The sequence below is a fragment of the Lemur catta genome, chromosome 8 (genome assembly GCF_020740605.2).
Source record: "Lemur catta isolate mLemCat1 chromosome 8, mLemCat1.pri, whole genome shotgun sequence".
In the NCBI taxonomy this organism is placed as follows: Eukaryota; Metazoa; Chordata; class Mammalia; order Primates; family Lemuridae; genus Lemur; species Lemur catta.
The window spans coordinates 64,859,494-64,876,143 of NC_059135.1; the positions used below are offsets into that span (position 1 = coordinate 64,859,494).

Below are 16,650 nucleotides of genomic sequence, written 5' to 3' on the forward strand. Positions count from 1 at the left end.
ATACTTATAACAGAAAAATATCGACAGAGCCATGCCGTCAAAGCTTGTCCAAGCTTCCTTGCACACGCCTTGGTGAACTCTTCCACAGCCCTGTATTTACCTTGATCATGGACCAGCTCAGGCCCCGCCATGCCCATGAAGCTGTTCCTGATTAATCACCCAGGTCATCAGCAATTTGCAGCAGACCTATCCTGCCACTCCGAGTACACATCACACAGTGCAAATACTAGGTGACACTGACTTTGGCATCGCATCCCAGACACCTTGGTTGCCTACTTTGAGAAGCTCAGCTGTTTTTGGGATAGTCACATCTTCCACATCAGTGGTCTAAAGTGTAAAAGGCTATCAAATATCTGCTGTATTTTTTTCTTCCAGTTCCTGTTTTCTTCCATAAATAGAAAACTCAAGGGAAAGAGCTTAAATTTTATATTCTAAAAGCTATTCAAACTGTGACCTGGAGAAACTTTAACCCAGTCATACCTGAGTGCAAAAATAAAGAACCATCCACACCATACACACTGGAAAGGAAAAAAGTAAGCTTCCCCAGCAAGTTAAATTCTGAGGGTAACAGATCAGAGTGGAGCTATACAAAGTCACCTGGAAGTCTGTGACCTAAAACCCATAATGGGAACTTGATATTCATCAACTAAAGACTGTGCCCATCTGAAGGTGGATGGTCAGAAATAGCAGCTTTAATAGGCTGGAGGGGCCAACACCTGAAGTATATTCCAGAGACGATTACCAGCATACCTCACAGTATCTATGTACTTAAAAACACACTCCCCCACATCCAATTCTGGAAGTGGATGCATCAGGCTATAGGAGCTGGGTTCTATTAAACATTGGCATGATGCAACTACTTCCTTTTGTTCTGATTCTGTTCTCACAGAGAGGCACCACAGAATTTGGCTCCTTTCTTAGCCTGCCAACGGTAGGGAGAGAGGGTACTGGTCTAGTCCACACAACCGTTTGGCCTGTTGACAGATGCGATTCTGGAAGTAAATTAATAAACCAGTGCTCTAGCTTTAAACAAAAGCTCTTGTGAGCTTTGTTAAAGGGAGTCACTTTGCCAAGTGAGTCATCCATTTAAGAAGTGGAGAATCGTGAGCTTCTGACCCCCCTTTGAGGACCAAAAGGAAGACAACAGTAAAGCCCTCAATGGGAATGCCACCTTGAGGCCCACCTAGGTGGCAGCCAGCAGGCTCTCCTTCCCTGTACCACCACACACTTCCCTTCCCACAGCAACTGCAACTGTTGCCATTCCCACCCCCCTCCCCGAAAGGGTGAACAGTGACCTGTCACGGACACGAACCAAATAGAAATGATGTAAACCAGCCCTCCCAGACACAGTAATTGAGACCCAGCTGATTAAATGGCAAGCCCAACACACTGAAAACAAACTGGCAGAGCTATCAAGCTGCTACCAGAGAACCACATGTGTGGTGAGGAAGTACTTATGGACAAGTATCATAGCATAAAAGAAATATTGTCCTTTTTTACATGTATACATTACAGACCAAAGGCACAGGTATAATTCAAATGGTGGCCAAAAAGAATCCTTCAAGTTCTGCCTCATAAAACCTTAGCCTTGGCGACAGCAAGTAGAACAAATATGTGGCTGTATTAAAATACTTAACAATAAGTCTTTGAAAAAGTAGAGAATGTCAGCTGTCATTTCTTTAAATTAAATACTCTTGAGTAACAGTATAGGGGAGAAAAAGTAGTATCCTTTCCTCACTCATGGCAAGGTTCATGGCTGACACCCCTATAACAAAAGACAGATTAACAAGAGAAAATTGTAACAAATTTACCTAACCAAAGTTTTATGTGACGCAAGAGCCTTCAGAAATGGAGACTCAAAGTCCCAGGGAACCTGTGTTTTTATGCTTAGGTTCAATGAAGAATGGACAGTTGTGCAGAAGTATGATTGAATGGTAGTAAGTGGGGTGTGGGGACTTAGCAAGGCCTGTGTGTTAGGGCAAGACACCCCTGGAATGGGGCCTCATATAACCTACTTTTAAGCGAGATAGATCAGAGAATTCCTTTATGACCATGCTTCAGGGGACAAAGGTGGGAGGAGGTTAGAGTGGCCTTCTTGCTTCTGTGGGTCTCTCAGTTGCCAAGTTGCCGTATTTTGGGATACCATGTTCTGGGCCCCAACAAGAGGAAAACTAGCCTCTAAGTTACAAAAGAAGTTCAATCAACTATCAAAAGCTTAATTTTATTTTTGGTATTTCTGCTTTAGCACATCAAGTCTTTGGGGACAGACACAATCTCTCCACATTATGTGTTAAGATTCTGCATAGGGTGTTACACTGGCATATAAAATATAACAAAAAGCATCCCAGATAAACCAGTGAGATGATTCCAAAACAAGACAAAATCTATTTCACCTTGCAATCACAACGACAATAGTGTAACCACGACCACCCTGCCTGAAACCATAGAAAGCACTAGCATTAAATTTGTTAAAGGATACAAAATCATAGCTAGATAGGGGGAATAAGTCCTAGTGTTCCATATCACTTCAGGATGACTATCATTAATAATAACATATAGTTTCAAATAGCTAGAAGGAGTATATTGAATGTTCCAACACAAACAATATTTGAGATGATGGGATATGTTAATTACCCTGATCTGATCACTATACATTATAGGTATCCAATAATCACTATGTACCCCATGAATATGTACAATTATTTGTCAATTTAAAAATCAAATTAAATTGAGAGAAAGAGTATTAAGTAAACAAATTAATTTTTCCTTGGGGGGAAAAATATCGCACTTCTGGAGGGCCATACTGCCTGTTTACACAACTTCAAGTGGAAGCTGGGAGCTGAGGGCAGGAACTATGTTTATTCTTTAATAGATACAAACAGAAGCCAGAACACAGGCTTTGCACCCACTCTGTTCTCAGTATTTGTTGACAGATTTAACCAGGCTGCAATGAACACAGATGAGCAATTTCCTCCAAATCAAGCAATTAACCAACATTTATAGCAGTTTATAATTGACAAAGAACATTCCTATATAGTCTCATTTGTAAAGAATGCAAGAAACCTCAGTTAAATCCACGTGGCATCAAAGGCAATGAGATATTTGGGAGAAAAATGCTGCATTTAATAATATTTTTCACGTCCACACCTGAATTAATCTTAAAATCTCAGGCCGGTAACCCCAAATCCCTAAACTCACATGTTCTGTGCATGCTCTGATTGAAGGAGCTTCTCCCATCAAAACATTCATCTGGCCTCAAAGCAAACCTCTCTCTGAAGATGCCTCCTTTCTTTTGTCAAAACAAATAATAATACAGCTAGAATAGCAATATTTATAAGTGAAACGCTGGAAACTAAGGTGCACATAATAAGAAATATTTTTGCTTCAAAGAAGGGGGAGACAAAAACACCCTCAATGTTAGGAGCCCGAAAAGTTTTTTTAAACCTAATTTGACTCATCTAATAGCCATGTCTTCGGTATGATGCCTTTAGAACTTTCCCTTGTGTTAGCAAGATTTAGTAGTTTATCAAAAGAAAGGAAATGGGTGGTGGTAGTAGGGAGTCTGAAGCAGCCTTCAAGATAAATAATAGAAAATAGAGCAAATAAGAGAAAACAAAGCAGAATAGAGACCACGAGAGGAAACGATGAGGCCAGCTAGAGGGAGCACTGGCTGTTGGCTGAAGATTCTTGGGAAACCCTGCATACAGAAGCTTCCTGAAAGCAAGAGCCATGCCTCAACATTCTTTAGGAGCTCCCAGGAGGCTGGGAAAAACCAAAGCTTAATGAATTTTTGAAATTCCAGGATTTCTCTCATGTTTTTCCCCCTGTAGTGGAGAAAACCTAGGAATCAAGAGACCTAGCCAATGTGACTGTGAACAAGTAACAGAATTTCTCCAAGATTCAGATGCTTCAACCAGAAAAGGGGGGGGGGGAGTGTCAAAACAACCAGAAAGCAATTCTGGTAAGAATTGGCCTTTGGTTTTGCTTAATTTGCATAACTGGAAAATATGGCACAATTAAGCTATAATTTATTCTCTAGGACTGTGGTCCCCAACCCCCGGGTCCATGGCCTGTTAGCAACTGGGCTCACAGCAGACGGTGAGTGGCAGGTGAGCTAAGGAAGCTTTACAGCCGCTCCCCGCCATAAGCTCCACGTCCTTGCAAATCAGCAGGGGCATTAGATTCTCATAGGAGTGCAAACCCTAAATATAAACTGCACATGCGAGGGATCTCTAGGTTGTGTGTGAGTTATGAGAATCTAATGCCTGATGATCTGAGATGGAGCTGACATGGTGATGCTAGTGCTAGGGAGTGGCTGCGCAAATACAGACTATCATCAGCAGAGAGGTTTGGCTGCACAATAAATACGTTTATGCGCTTGAATCACCCTGAAACCATTCCCCACCCCACTCCCATTCCCTCGGTCTGTGGAAAAACTGCCTTCCATCAAACAGGTCCTGGTGCCAAAAAGGTTGGGGACTGCTGCTCTAGGACACATAGACCCAACCATTCTGTCTTCTTTATTCAAAGCCCTTCTACAAATTGAACCTCTAATTCTACTGTCCTTCTCTTTATAGTTGTCTTAGGCAAAAAAAACTTCAGATTTGAATATGTTATTAAAAAGCATAAATTTATAGTCACAAGTAATGTGAATTTAAAAGAATTCTGAGCATGAAGTTTCAACTCAAATGCTTAAGTTCTGATGTACAAAATTAAGTAGAAATTCCTTATGATAAAATCATCTTCAATGTATATTTAAAATATTCTGTAGGAAGCTATACTTTTATATAAGTTATTTTAGGAAGAATTTCTTAGAAAAAATAAATCTGACTCTTCTAAGCCAGTATTTCAAGTTGTGAGAAAATTACTACACCAAAGTTCGTTTAAAGATGTTTTCATTTTGATAACTACTTGGGAGAAAGGAAATTTCACTTTTGGAGGAAAATAGAAGTTACTTGCTTCTGAGCACAAGTCATGTTTATATATCTGTGAAGAGATTTGTTCAGTCCAACTTTCAACATTACTTCCTCTTTTTATAAAGTCTTCCCAGGCCAGGGGGCCCAAAATATAACTTTTCTCTAATTCTATAGCCCACTTTGTGCTGAGATGATTATTCATCCAAATCATGGTGAAAAATGTTGAACTCTACAAATCCCCATGGCATCTAGCAAAGTACCTTAAATACAGCACTAAATAAATGCCTTGAAAACAATGAGTAGCAGGGTTGTTATGGAAGAGAAATAAAAAATAGACTAATAATTTAAGAATTCTAGTGGTACCAAACACTAATTCCCAAGTTTATGGTCAAAGGTATCTGGTTTATATGTGAAGAACAGCACACTAATACAGCAAGATCTGTTTTAATATCAGGCCTTCCAAAGCACCAGCTATACGAATGTTTTACTTTGATATTTCAAATATGCACAGAGAAGGGATAAGTGCAATGATGGAAAAGCCAAAACATGAAATCAATACATTCTCCCTAAAACCAGGAAGGGCTCAGATAGGAAAATAACCAAGGGTAGCAATCCTGGCAATAATCATTATGCCTCCCAGGCAATGGCTACTGTGCAAGGTGGAGCTCCCAGTCTCACAGAGCTGCTCATCCACCATTCCCTCTAGCATGGAAGCTCCCCAGCTAAGTCTTACCTCCCTATCCTGGCAGCAAAACACTAACTAGAAGACAAAATAATGGCAATATTTCACTATTACCGCCACTCAGATATTACATGGATATTTAGATCTAGTAGAGAAAGCAAAGGAATTCCACAAGCCCACTTCAAAACCCACTCCAGAAGCTCCTCCTCTTAAAGCCTTCTTAACCATTATTTTAATTGCTGGTATACCTGCCTCCTCCACTGGGCTGTGAGCCCCTACGTGGTCAGACCCTGCCTGGCCCCCCATGCCACAATCAGCACAGTATGTTTTCTCATTTCAACATCAATGAATGATTGTGTAGGAACATAATTTTAATCCACCTGTAACTCTATAAGGGAATGGCTGTACCTCAAAACAGACTGTCACCCTTTAATAAGTAAATTTAACATCCTTCTTTAAAATGCAAAGCCCTGAGCAATGGAGGAAACTACCCTGGCTCTCTTGAGCCAGTGAATAGCAGAAATAGAGTTACAATCTAATTTCCCAACTAAGGAATGAGCCCTGGGTTAGCAACTCCAGTTTTTTTCATTTTATACACATTCCTAAGTATCTACTCTGTGCCAAGCAACAGAGGACACAGAGTTAAATACAAGATGATGGAGGAGGAAGACAATAATGTTGACAAACATGGGTGGGGAGCTAAAAAAGCTCATGCCTTCATTTTCTCTATAAAGTAAAAACAAGGTGAGAGAGGTGCAGTGAAGACTCAGAATAGCCCTGAAGAGGGGAGGAAGGCAAGTGCTAGGTGAAAAGGACGGCTAAACAGCTCTGATCACCCAGACTGCAGACCAGGCCAGGGAATGAAATGATGAAACTGTGCAATTCTGTCCTCTACGCTCAGCCCTGAGAAACCACCACCCAGAGGATGAGAGGACTGATCCACAATCAGGAGTTCACGGCACAGGTGCACGTACAGGAGTGCTCAGAGTGGTGTGCCATGGAACCAAGGCTGGACATGAAAGGAGGGAAGCCCTGAGAGGCAGGATCGCCCGAGAGAAAAGACACGATGTCTCAAAGAGATCAAAGAATGAACACAGTTGGAATAAACAAAGGAGGAAGCTGAAAAGTGTCTGGTTTTTTTAAATGAATTTTTAAAATTTTAGATGTGGAACAATTCCAGACAATGATAAAGCCCACAGGATTAGCAAAGGTGGAACTGTGACTTGAACCCAGGTCTGACTTGAAAGCACAGGCACTGAGCAGCTGCTTCCAAAAGCCTCAGTGAACTGGAGGGAGGACAGAGTGGTGACCAGAACAGCACAAGCCTCAAAGAAGAGGTGATTTTGCATGAAGGTGGGAGTGCAGCAGTTACAGATCCAGCCAAGGAGAAAGGAGAGAATGCCAATGTCAACTCTGGGCCCCAGTGGCCAGGAGGCCAACAGCTCCTGGAGAACCATGGTCTTCAACTGTGGTCTCATCCTCCCTCACACAGCTCTGCAGAGGACACGGCTGGGGCCACACGATGGCACCTGTGTAAGGTTTACCTGGCGACTCAAGCCCCGATCCTCGTTATGGCAGTTTGCTCCACAACAGTCACACTCTCAGAATTACGTTCTCTTCTCTTTCCCCTTTTCCTTCCTGTTAAGTTTTCCACTTGTATCATACGACAGAGCTACAATCCCCACCTTACACTGGCTGCCTTCTTCATTCATGGCAATCACAACTCCCTGAATAAGGTGGGAGGCATTATGTATACAAAGTGGTTTTGAACAACTTATTTCACCTTTCGCAGACTTCTGATGGGAATATTGTTCCCTTTCCTGTTGGACTGGATAATTTCAGGTCTTTTCCTCCTGTAGGTGCTATCATGTCAAGGGGAAAACTTTATTTCTTGTTCCTAAGACCAGCAGATGATAAACCATCACATCACCACAGATCAAAAAGGAACCCTCGGAGGGGGAGGCAGTATGGGGTGATAAGCTTTCAGTACTGAAAGGGGCCTTGACATTTTTCAGAGTGTTAAAAAGCACTCAAATCAATCAATGCCAGCTGAATGGAGTCTGGTGTTATTAATATAAATCTAAAGAAATTAAATTTTTTAAATTGCACTGCATCTGGCCTCAAAGTGAAGGGTCAGACAACTTCAAAGATGTCCTGTGAAAGGCAGCCATTCACGACAGAAAGATCTCTCGCTTATGTAGCTGACAGATGGATCTTTCACTTAATACTCCAGAACATAAGACATCAGAATCCCTCCTCCACGTCTGTTAGTAACTTGTGACTCTCTGAACAAGGTTTTCACCTCCACGGGCCCTAATTTCATTAGGATGGGAGTTTTCAATCCCATGTAGTGTGGGTTTTTTTTTTTTTTAACGCCACCAGGTGATTCTAATGTGCAGCCTGCAACACCTATTTACCATTAACCCTATGCCAGGCCCCGCTCTAAGCACTCAGCATAGATACAGTCATTTCATCTTCACAACCATGCTCTGAGGAAGGTGCTACTAATCCCCATTCTAGAGGCACAGACAAGGTGGTGACCTGCCCAGGGTCACACTGCTCAGTCCTCATCCAGGCAGTCTGGCTCCCGAGCCTGACCATACAGTCTCTCTACCGGGCCTTCTCTTTTGGATAAAAATGAGAGACACTAGTTCCCAGGAGCCTGGTAAGGAAGTCAAACAAAGGCAAAACTGCCCAAGGGAGAAAAACTGTCTTTGGAGACTGGGATGGGGAGACATGGGGAGACACACACACTCTCTCTCTCTCTCTCACACCACTGCCCCCCCCAGCCACACTCAATGCCACAAATCTATGCAAAAGAACCTGCCTCCATTGAGAGGCACCGTCCAGTCCCTCAAGGTCTGCCAGGTGTCCTACTAATCAGAGTTATTCTAAATCACAGCGTTGTCTATGTGTGATCTGGAAGTACCATGCAACAGAACACATGCTAAAATGAGCAAGCTCTTGGGTGCATCAGACCACAGGGAGAAAACACTGTGAGTTAGGCCAGAATGCCAATGGGGAATACTATTTGAGGCAGAAACCTTTGACCTTTATGTCGTATGGGCAATGCTTCTCCTATTTCTAACACTTACCTAGAAGTTAGGAACTATGTTATTCAAGAGGAGTTTAGAAGACCACCCCATTTCTCAAACAAATTGCATAAAGCTTATTAAAAGGTGATGGGATACAGCAAGGAATGGCCTGGTGCCCTTGATTTCTTTCTTTGGGCAGTTTTACACAGTCTAAAAAACTTATTAAGGTTCTCACTTTGGATATCAAGTTCTAAATTAAATTAAGGTATGCCTGCGGTGATGGTGCAGTTCAGAGCTAAATGAAATTCCTACAAGCCACACAGCATCACCTCTTCCCACAGCTAGAGCAATGACATCAGCCTGTGCATTACTGTGTTCTCATCTGAAATTTCTAAGGGAACTCACTCCTGGCCATCAACAGTGGGTGGCACTGAGCAGTCTCACAGAGGCCTGTGAGAAAGGGCACATGGCCATGGACAATGGTTTTATTTTTTAATTGACTCCAACAGCCCCAAAATGGGGAATACCAGAGCTCCAGATGAAAAAAGTCAAAGACAAGTCACGCTAGAAAACAAAAGCCAAATATGTTGAGACTTTAAAAAAAAAAAAATCAATCCAGGTTTAATGTTAACAAATCTGGTCTCAAAGCAAGATGAGAAAGATACAGATTCCTGCCTTGGATGGTACCCTTGTAACACCTTTTAAGTGTCATGGACTGCTTCAGCAATCTGCACCCTGTAAAGAGTGTTTCTGAATGTTTTTTAAGTAGAAAATAGGATTACAAAGAAAACTATTAATAATATTGAAACATAGAAACAAAATATTTAAAAACAAAATCTGATACAGTAATGTGTGGTTAACACACAAAACACAGCAGGTCTAATAACTATTGCAGTTTTTAAAACAGTGATGGTATAAACATATTTTAAACGATCTCTACAATGTGATATAAAAATTGGAAATTTCTATGTGAGAAAGTCACAGGTGCTGTTGATTTAACGTGGCTGGTTGTCTACTTTCATGGGCAAAGCAAAGGCTACATTTTGGCCATAGGTTAGTGAAAATAAAGTTGTAAATTTTTCTCCATCCATCCAAGTTCACAGACTCCCCCCACCCCACCTTGTCTTAGTCCATTTTGTGCTGTTGTCACAGAATAGCACAGACCAAGTGATTTACAAACAATAATTTGGCTTACAGTTCTGGAGGCTAGTCCAAGGTCAAGGAGCGAGCTTCTGGTGAGGGCCCTTCTTGCTGCACCATCCCATGGCGGAAGGGCAACAGTGCCGAGCTCGCTTTCGCAACAAGCCCACTCTCATCATAACTATCCCACTCCCGCAATAATGACATTATTCCACTCACGAGGGCAGAGCCGCCACAGGGGGGATTAAGTGTCTAACACACAAACTTTGGGGGACATATTCAAACCATAGCACCCCTGAAGGCCAACCAATGACCCGAAGAGTTAAGGACCCTGACCTAGAGGATCAGATTCAATAGGACAATGACTTAGACTTACCAAAAGCTATGCTGACAGCTCAGGTGCTTCTAGAGAAACAGTAGCACAGTTTTATCCCACTTACAGAACTACTGAAATTCATAAAAACAGCAATTTACCAATTGGCACATATTCGCAGGATCAAGTATTCCACACGTGCACCCTGCTAGCAATTAAATGCCAAGTCCCACAATTAGTTTTCAGAGCACTCTGTAAAGGTTCTATTTAACAAGATCAACCATCACTACCAAATTTTAATACTAGCTTGTCTACAATAACCAGGCCTGGTTGGCAATGCAGGACAAAGACCTCCAGAAATTCACAGTGTGAGACAATGTACAAAAACGGAAATGCCAGGTTTCATATTTGGGACAGGTGTATTTACACACACTGTTAGTGTTATTGTTTTCTTGGTGCTTGCTCTCTCCCTCTTTTAAAAAGTATTTATGGTCTGGTGAACGGGATCAGGCTTCCTCGTGAGGGCAGTAGCCAAGGCTCGGTCTCTCCTGCCCCCACTGCCTCATACAGTCAGGCCATTCCCCAGCTGCGTGCCCTAAATCAGGGGATGCCCGTAGGAAGATAAATATAATTCAGAATCCAAAATACACGGACTTACATTGGGCCAATGCCAATTTCCCATGGACCCTGGGTAACTGAGATGGTTTTTGTTTTCATGGTTAGGAACTACAACAACAGCTGCAGGAGCATGATACTCTAGGCTAATAAAATAACCTAAGCCTGGCTCAGTAGTTCAGCTGTGGCAGCAGCCAAACTTCCCGGAAAGGTGCAAGCTTTGTGCAGTTTTGGAAGAACTGGGATGGTAGCTCTGAACTAAACTGAAAGCATTCAAACCCAACTCAACAGCAAAAAAAAAACCAAAAAAACACTGCAACTAAATTAGAGTAACTCCTATGCATGGAGATGACAGATGTTATTTGTAGGAGTCCCATAAAACTTTAATCAAACCTATGAAGTTCAAGCTTTACACTTGAAGGTATGTAACATGCCGTGTATGAACATCAGATTTTTTTGCCTCTAAAACCCAGTGAAAGGTTCAATTAAAGCCCTTAGTAACTCTGCACTGAAGCCTTTGATCACTGATCCTGTCATCACTTCTCTTAACACAGACAGTATGAAACACATCTCAGACCTAAGGAACAAAATCGCTATTGTGAAGCAGCACTGAAACCACACACACACATACATATACACACACTTTTCTTGGAGAGGAGTGGGGGAGTTTCAGAAGCTACAGTTTCCAAACTGAGACCCTTCCTTACACATTCTTGTACATGTAGCACAGTTAAAAAGTCATTTCCTAAATATAAGTGTGAGGTCCAAATGCCTCCCGTTAAGGAAAAACAGCCCAATTAGAACCCAGTGGAAAACAGGACACATGTGTCTTGAATGTCTTTGAATTAGAGACAGTGGATGTGAAATTGTTCTAGATATAATGAAAATGTTGCACAGATGTGTTAAGTTTTCATGGCCTCAGCAAAACAGATTCCTGCTATAGCAAAACATGTGAGTCTGCAACAAAGCTGGATATAAAATTTTTTTAAATATCTGATTCTCATTTTTATGCAGTATAACTTCCCAAGCCAACTCTTCTGCCTTCTCACAAACCTAAAAAAACCCCGTATTTCAATGTACAGATAATTCATTGAAAACCATAAAGCCACATTGATCTCTAATTGACTTATGACTTGTTATAATTATCTCCTTTGTCAATACTCTAAATCTGTTAAAATAGAAGACCTTTACTCTATAAATCAAAAAAAACGAACACAAAAGCAACGGCAGAGATGGAGACTCTTATTTCACAGACAGGCTCCTGATTAGTCCTCACAACACAACCAGGTAAGAATAACTATCCTCTTTCAACAGGTAAGAAAATCAAGAAATGGAGAACCTCAGCAGCCTGCTCTAGCCACACCTGAGCTCTCACCACCTCACTCCATTTCCTTCTTTGGAGAAATGACACATACTAAAACCTTGCCTGGGCACCCTAAGCCTTGGAGCCCAAGATAAAATGACACACAAGGACAAGTCTCTATTACCCAGCATGGGGTCTAAAGACAGAATTATGGCAAAACTCTCCAGGTGCATGCCTATAGTCCCAGCTACTTGGGTGGCTGAAGTGGGAGAATCTCTTGAGGCCAGGAATTCAGAGGCTGTAGTGCACTATCATCACCTGTGAATAGCCTGGGCAAAAAGGCAAAACTGTCTCTTAAAAAAAAAAAAAAAAGTCAAAACTACAACACTGTTCTGATAATCTGGTTTTATTTAACACTATATTGCCACGTATTGCCAAACATTTTCACTTATCCTTCTGAAAGAGAAACTGGATGCCATAATCCCAAACACCCAGTTCCACACCAGGCTATTCTTGGCTCTCTTTTCTTTGCACTATTTTCCTTGGAAAAATGATTGAAACACCCACTTCAGCTGCTATCTCCACGCAGGTAACACAATTCTGTTTCTCGATGTTTTGTCAGTGCTACAGGTGCAGGGCTTTATTTCCAACTTGCTGACATCAATCCTGGCCACAAAAACTCACCCAAAACTAAACTCATCTTCCTCTCCCCTACTGCCAGACCCCACTCACCAGCCTGGGTTCCAAGCTCCTGCACATAAGCACCACCCCTTTCCAGACTCAAACCCTCACCTTCTTCAGTGTCTCCTTCCCTGCCTGGTAAACAGCCAATCAAATGACTGTCTCATCAGTCCTTACTCCCACCCTCCCTCCTCTACGGGGACTACTCCAGAAGCCCCTAGGCTGAGTTAACTGCCCCAGGCCAGTTAAGTGCCTCAGAGTCACCTGCAGGGATGCTGCAAGGCAGGCTGCTGGGCCCTGCCCGGGTTTGCTTCCTCAGGCCTGGGGTGCAGCTCCCCAGCTGATGGGACAGCAGTCCTTAGGGTCCACACTCCTGGAACCCACTGCTCTTCTAGACTGTCTCCTCCCTTTCCGTGTCAGTTACATAAATCCTTCCTGAATCTTTTCTTCATAGGCCAGTCTAACCCTTTTTAAATCTGAACTTTTAGGCCTTTGATAACTTAAGTTTGGACAGTAACAGCTACCGCTCACCAAGGACCTACCTGCGTCAGGTACAGTCTGTCAGAATGCAGTCAACACAACTCTGAAAAATACACAGCATTGCCCCAAATTTACAGAGTGATTTTGCAGGAAATTGAGATTTAGAAAGTTAAACAATTTCTAAATTCCACAATGACAAAATGTGTTACACATTTATTAGAAGGGACTCTCTCCCCTTTAGACAAACTTTGTTACCAAAATATTATGGAAAAGGAAGAACCATAAAGGAAAATAAGAGTGTTTCCTTCTCACTATGGGGCAAAAGGAGGGACCTATGAGGAAATGAGATATACAATGGTCTGAGTCACAATTTAGGGTTCATTTTAGTATAGAACAAAGCATGTACCATGCCCCCAAGATCAACTTAACAGAATGAACTTCAGTAGACTCTGCTTTAATTCACCTGCCTATACCTAAATAGGTTCCATCTAGCTTTTGTAGATCATACTCTTATCTAAAGTAGTTTTACTAAGAATAAAAATTAGTTCTGTGTGTACTATCTTTATTAAAAAGGTTTTCTCTTGCCTCTTCTGTCAGTGTGTGATTTGATCAACATGAACATAAGAAATCCAGGAGAGTTTTGTTACATTTTCACAGGCTGTCAGTTATAAACAAAGAAAAGACGGCTTATGCGAACCAGACAATATCAACTTCCACAACTAAACAGAAACTCTCAAAAACGTCCCTGAATTTTAAAGTACTTTCTTTTATGGTGATCCATGCGATTCTCTCAAAAAACTCTGTGAGGACAAGCAGCACGATCCCACTATCCCTGTCTCAGGCCACCCAGCCAACACATGGATTATGGAAGAACCAGGGCTTGTACCTATGTGGAGCCACAGACAATATGGTCCATTAAGAGTCATGTCTTTAGCAGCAATTATATAAGAAAAATACATGTATTTGACAGATACGAACTTGAGTAAGGCCAGTTACTGCTCTCAAAAATCAATCTACTTGAAAGAAACCTAAAAACAGCACGGTGGCATTATGAAAACAAACAAGACAAGGCGGCATGATGCCAAAAGGCAAAAGCCTGGAGTCAGGTAGACCAACCCATAGGTTTATATCTCAGCTACACCCACATGACTTGCCCTGTGACCCTGGGTTTGTACTTAAGCTCTGTGAACCCTAGATTTCTCACTTATAACAGAGATGACGTATCGCAGAATACTGTGAAAATTAGAAATAATACATGACAAGTGCCCAGGACTATATCTAGCACGAAGTGTGTATTACCTAAATGGTCGTAATCGTCTCATATAATTATACCTGCTTATACAGGCCCAACTGAAGGTTTTAGAGCCCGTAATAATTACATGTTAGTGGAATGACTTTTAAGTTTGCCTTTTCCTTCTTTATTTAGGATATTAAAATGATACAACTTAATCACCAATTAAAATATGGGGCTGACTGAGGGCGGGGTAAAGGATGAGTCACAAACTTCTGGCCTGAGCGACAGGGTAGAAAGTCATGCCAATGACCAAATCGGGAAACTCGGACAGAAGCATGGGGTGAAGGGGCTGGCGTCGGGGGCAGGAAGCAGGCGATAATTAGGGGGGAAATGAGTTCAGCTGGGATATCCTGAGTTAAAAGTACCTATGAGTCATCCGAGTAGAAATGTCCAAAAGATTGTTTGAGAGGAGGGTGAACTCAGAGACTTGGGAGGTCATTAAAGTGCGGGTGGCGGCTGACTCTGCGGAAGAACTGAGGTCTCCCCCAAAAAAGCTGAGCAGACTAAAAGAAAACCACCATGGATAAAGCCCAGGGAACACGAACATTTAAGGGCAGACACAGCAGGACCTAGGAGAAAATAAAAGGAAAAGCAAAGCAGTCAGAAACGGTATAAAGGAACCCACAGGGGAAAGCTTCAAATGAGACATGGTCAGCAGTATCAAGTGCTACAGAAAAGTCATGTCAAGGACAAAAAAGCAACCACAGGGCTTAATGATCAGAGGCCATTTGTGACCTCAACAAGAGCATCTTCTGTTGAGCTGAGACAATGGAAATCAGATGTCAGGCCATCTGTAAGGTCCCTCCTAAACTGTATAATTCTTTAACTTCAAAACTCACCATTCTCCATCAAACCCATCAAATTAATAAAACCTCAAATAGCAACGGGTTGCAAGGTTTTCCTTCACAGAAAAGGAATTTGCAAAAGAGACATAGTCAAAAACCACAAAACCACTGAACATGATCTTTGCTGTTAAGCCCCTCTCTGCTTCCTAAAGTTGCTCCCAGGGAAGGAGAAAAAATTAGCTAATTCTCTGCCGCACAAAAACTGGAGGGGGAACAATGTTTAACTTAATAGATTTCCTTTCCAATAAATCTCCAAGGGCAATACACTTAAATTGCTCCTTCAGTGTTACTTTGAGAAATGAGTTACCACAGGTAGGAAGGCTTGGTTTCAATATGCAAATCTTTGTAAAATTCCATTTAAGCTGATTTCCACCTGGATTTCTAAATAAGCCTCAACTCCTGCTGAATTTAGTAAATTGCTTGTCAATGTCATTTTCCTTGTTCTTTCTATAGTTACAATCATAAAAAATGTCCCATGCAATTTTAAGTTATAAAATGGTTCTATGATACATATTATGGCACAACAAGGGAATGTTTGGCTTGGCAGTATGAACTGGTTAAACGAGTCAGTGGAGTTCAAAGAAATTCCCCCAAACATCTGGTCAAGCTAAAAAAGAGTTTTTTGTTTTTAAGTCTACTCCACATACAAATATTTTTCAAAAAGCTAAACATCTCAAATATGAATAACTAGAATCATCATCTATATACAGGAAAAGATTTGAATATTCGAGAATTCTAAAATATGTCCCCTAAAACTATCACTTACTCTTTGTAGACATTGTTGTATCTAAGCAGGTAATTTCTTCGGATCTTCGGGTCACTAATTTTTTGCATCTGTCAAACTCTTTATCATATGTGGCTATCGGTGATGCACATCATCACCCCCTGTAGAGCTTAAAAAAAAAAAACATATAGCAGGAACTCCCCCTACAAATTCTAGTTCAGCACACCTGGGGTGAGTCCCACTATCCTAATTTTTAAAGCTTCACTGGAATTCTGATATGCCCCTGCTGTTGAGAAGCTCTGACTTTTGGCACGATCCTCCAAAGTTTTGGGGAGCAATGTGGCCACTCTGTTCCTCACGGACAGCAGGGTGTGGCAGGAGGGTGAGTGCAGAAAACGAAATCCTGCTGGCAAGTCATACAAAACAGATGGCAGAGTACACGGGAGGGTCACGTGGACATCTCAAGACCTTACCGAGGTTGGGAAGCAGCTTTAACCTGGACCCTCCACCCCCTACAGAGGAGCACGTCCAACACCCACAGAGAAGGATCCAGGTCAGAGTCTTCAGTGCCCCCCATCAACCATTCTGCCCTGGGTATTTCTGGGATTCCTGCTCTGCATAA

The 16,650-nt window shown here is 41.9% G+C and overlaps 1 protein-coding gene across 3 annotated transcripts in view; it reads right to left on the bottom strand.

The window, feature by feature from the left end:
- The window catches only part of TANC1 (tetratricopeptide repeat, ankyrin repeat and coiled-coil containing 1), a 224,407-nt gene that overhangs the window by 148,583 nt on the left and 59,174 nt on the right, over positions 1 to 16,650 (bottom strand). For 2 of the 3 annotated variants that reach the window (XM_045560312.1, XM_045560311.1), the window contains exon 1: positions 14,825 to 14,841. The exons of the other annotated variant lie outside the window; for it this stretch is intronic. In XM_045560312.1, coding sequence (XP_045416268.1) covers positions 14,825 to 14,835 — 11 coding nt within the window. In that variant the 5' untranslated portion in view covers positions 14,836 to 14,841. Of the gene's footprint in view, positions 1 to 14,824; positions 14,842 to 16,650 lie in introns of those variants that run through there. 3 annotated transcript variants of the gene reach the window in all.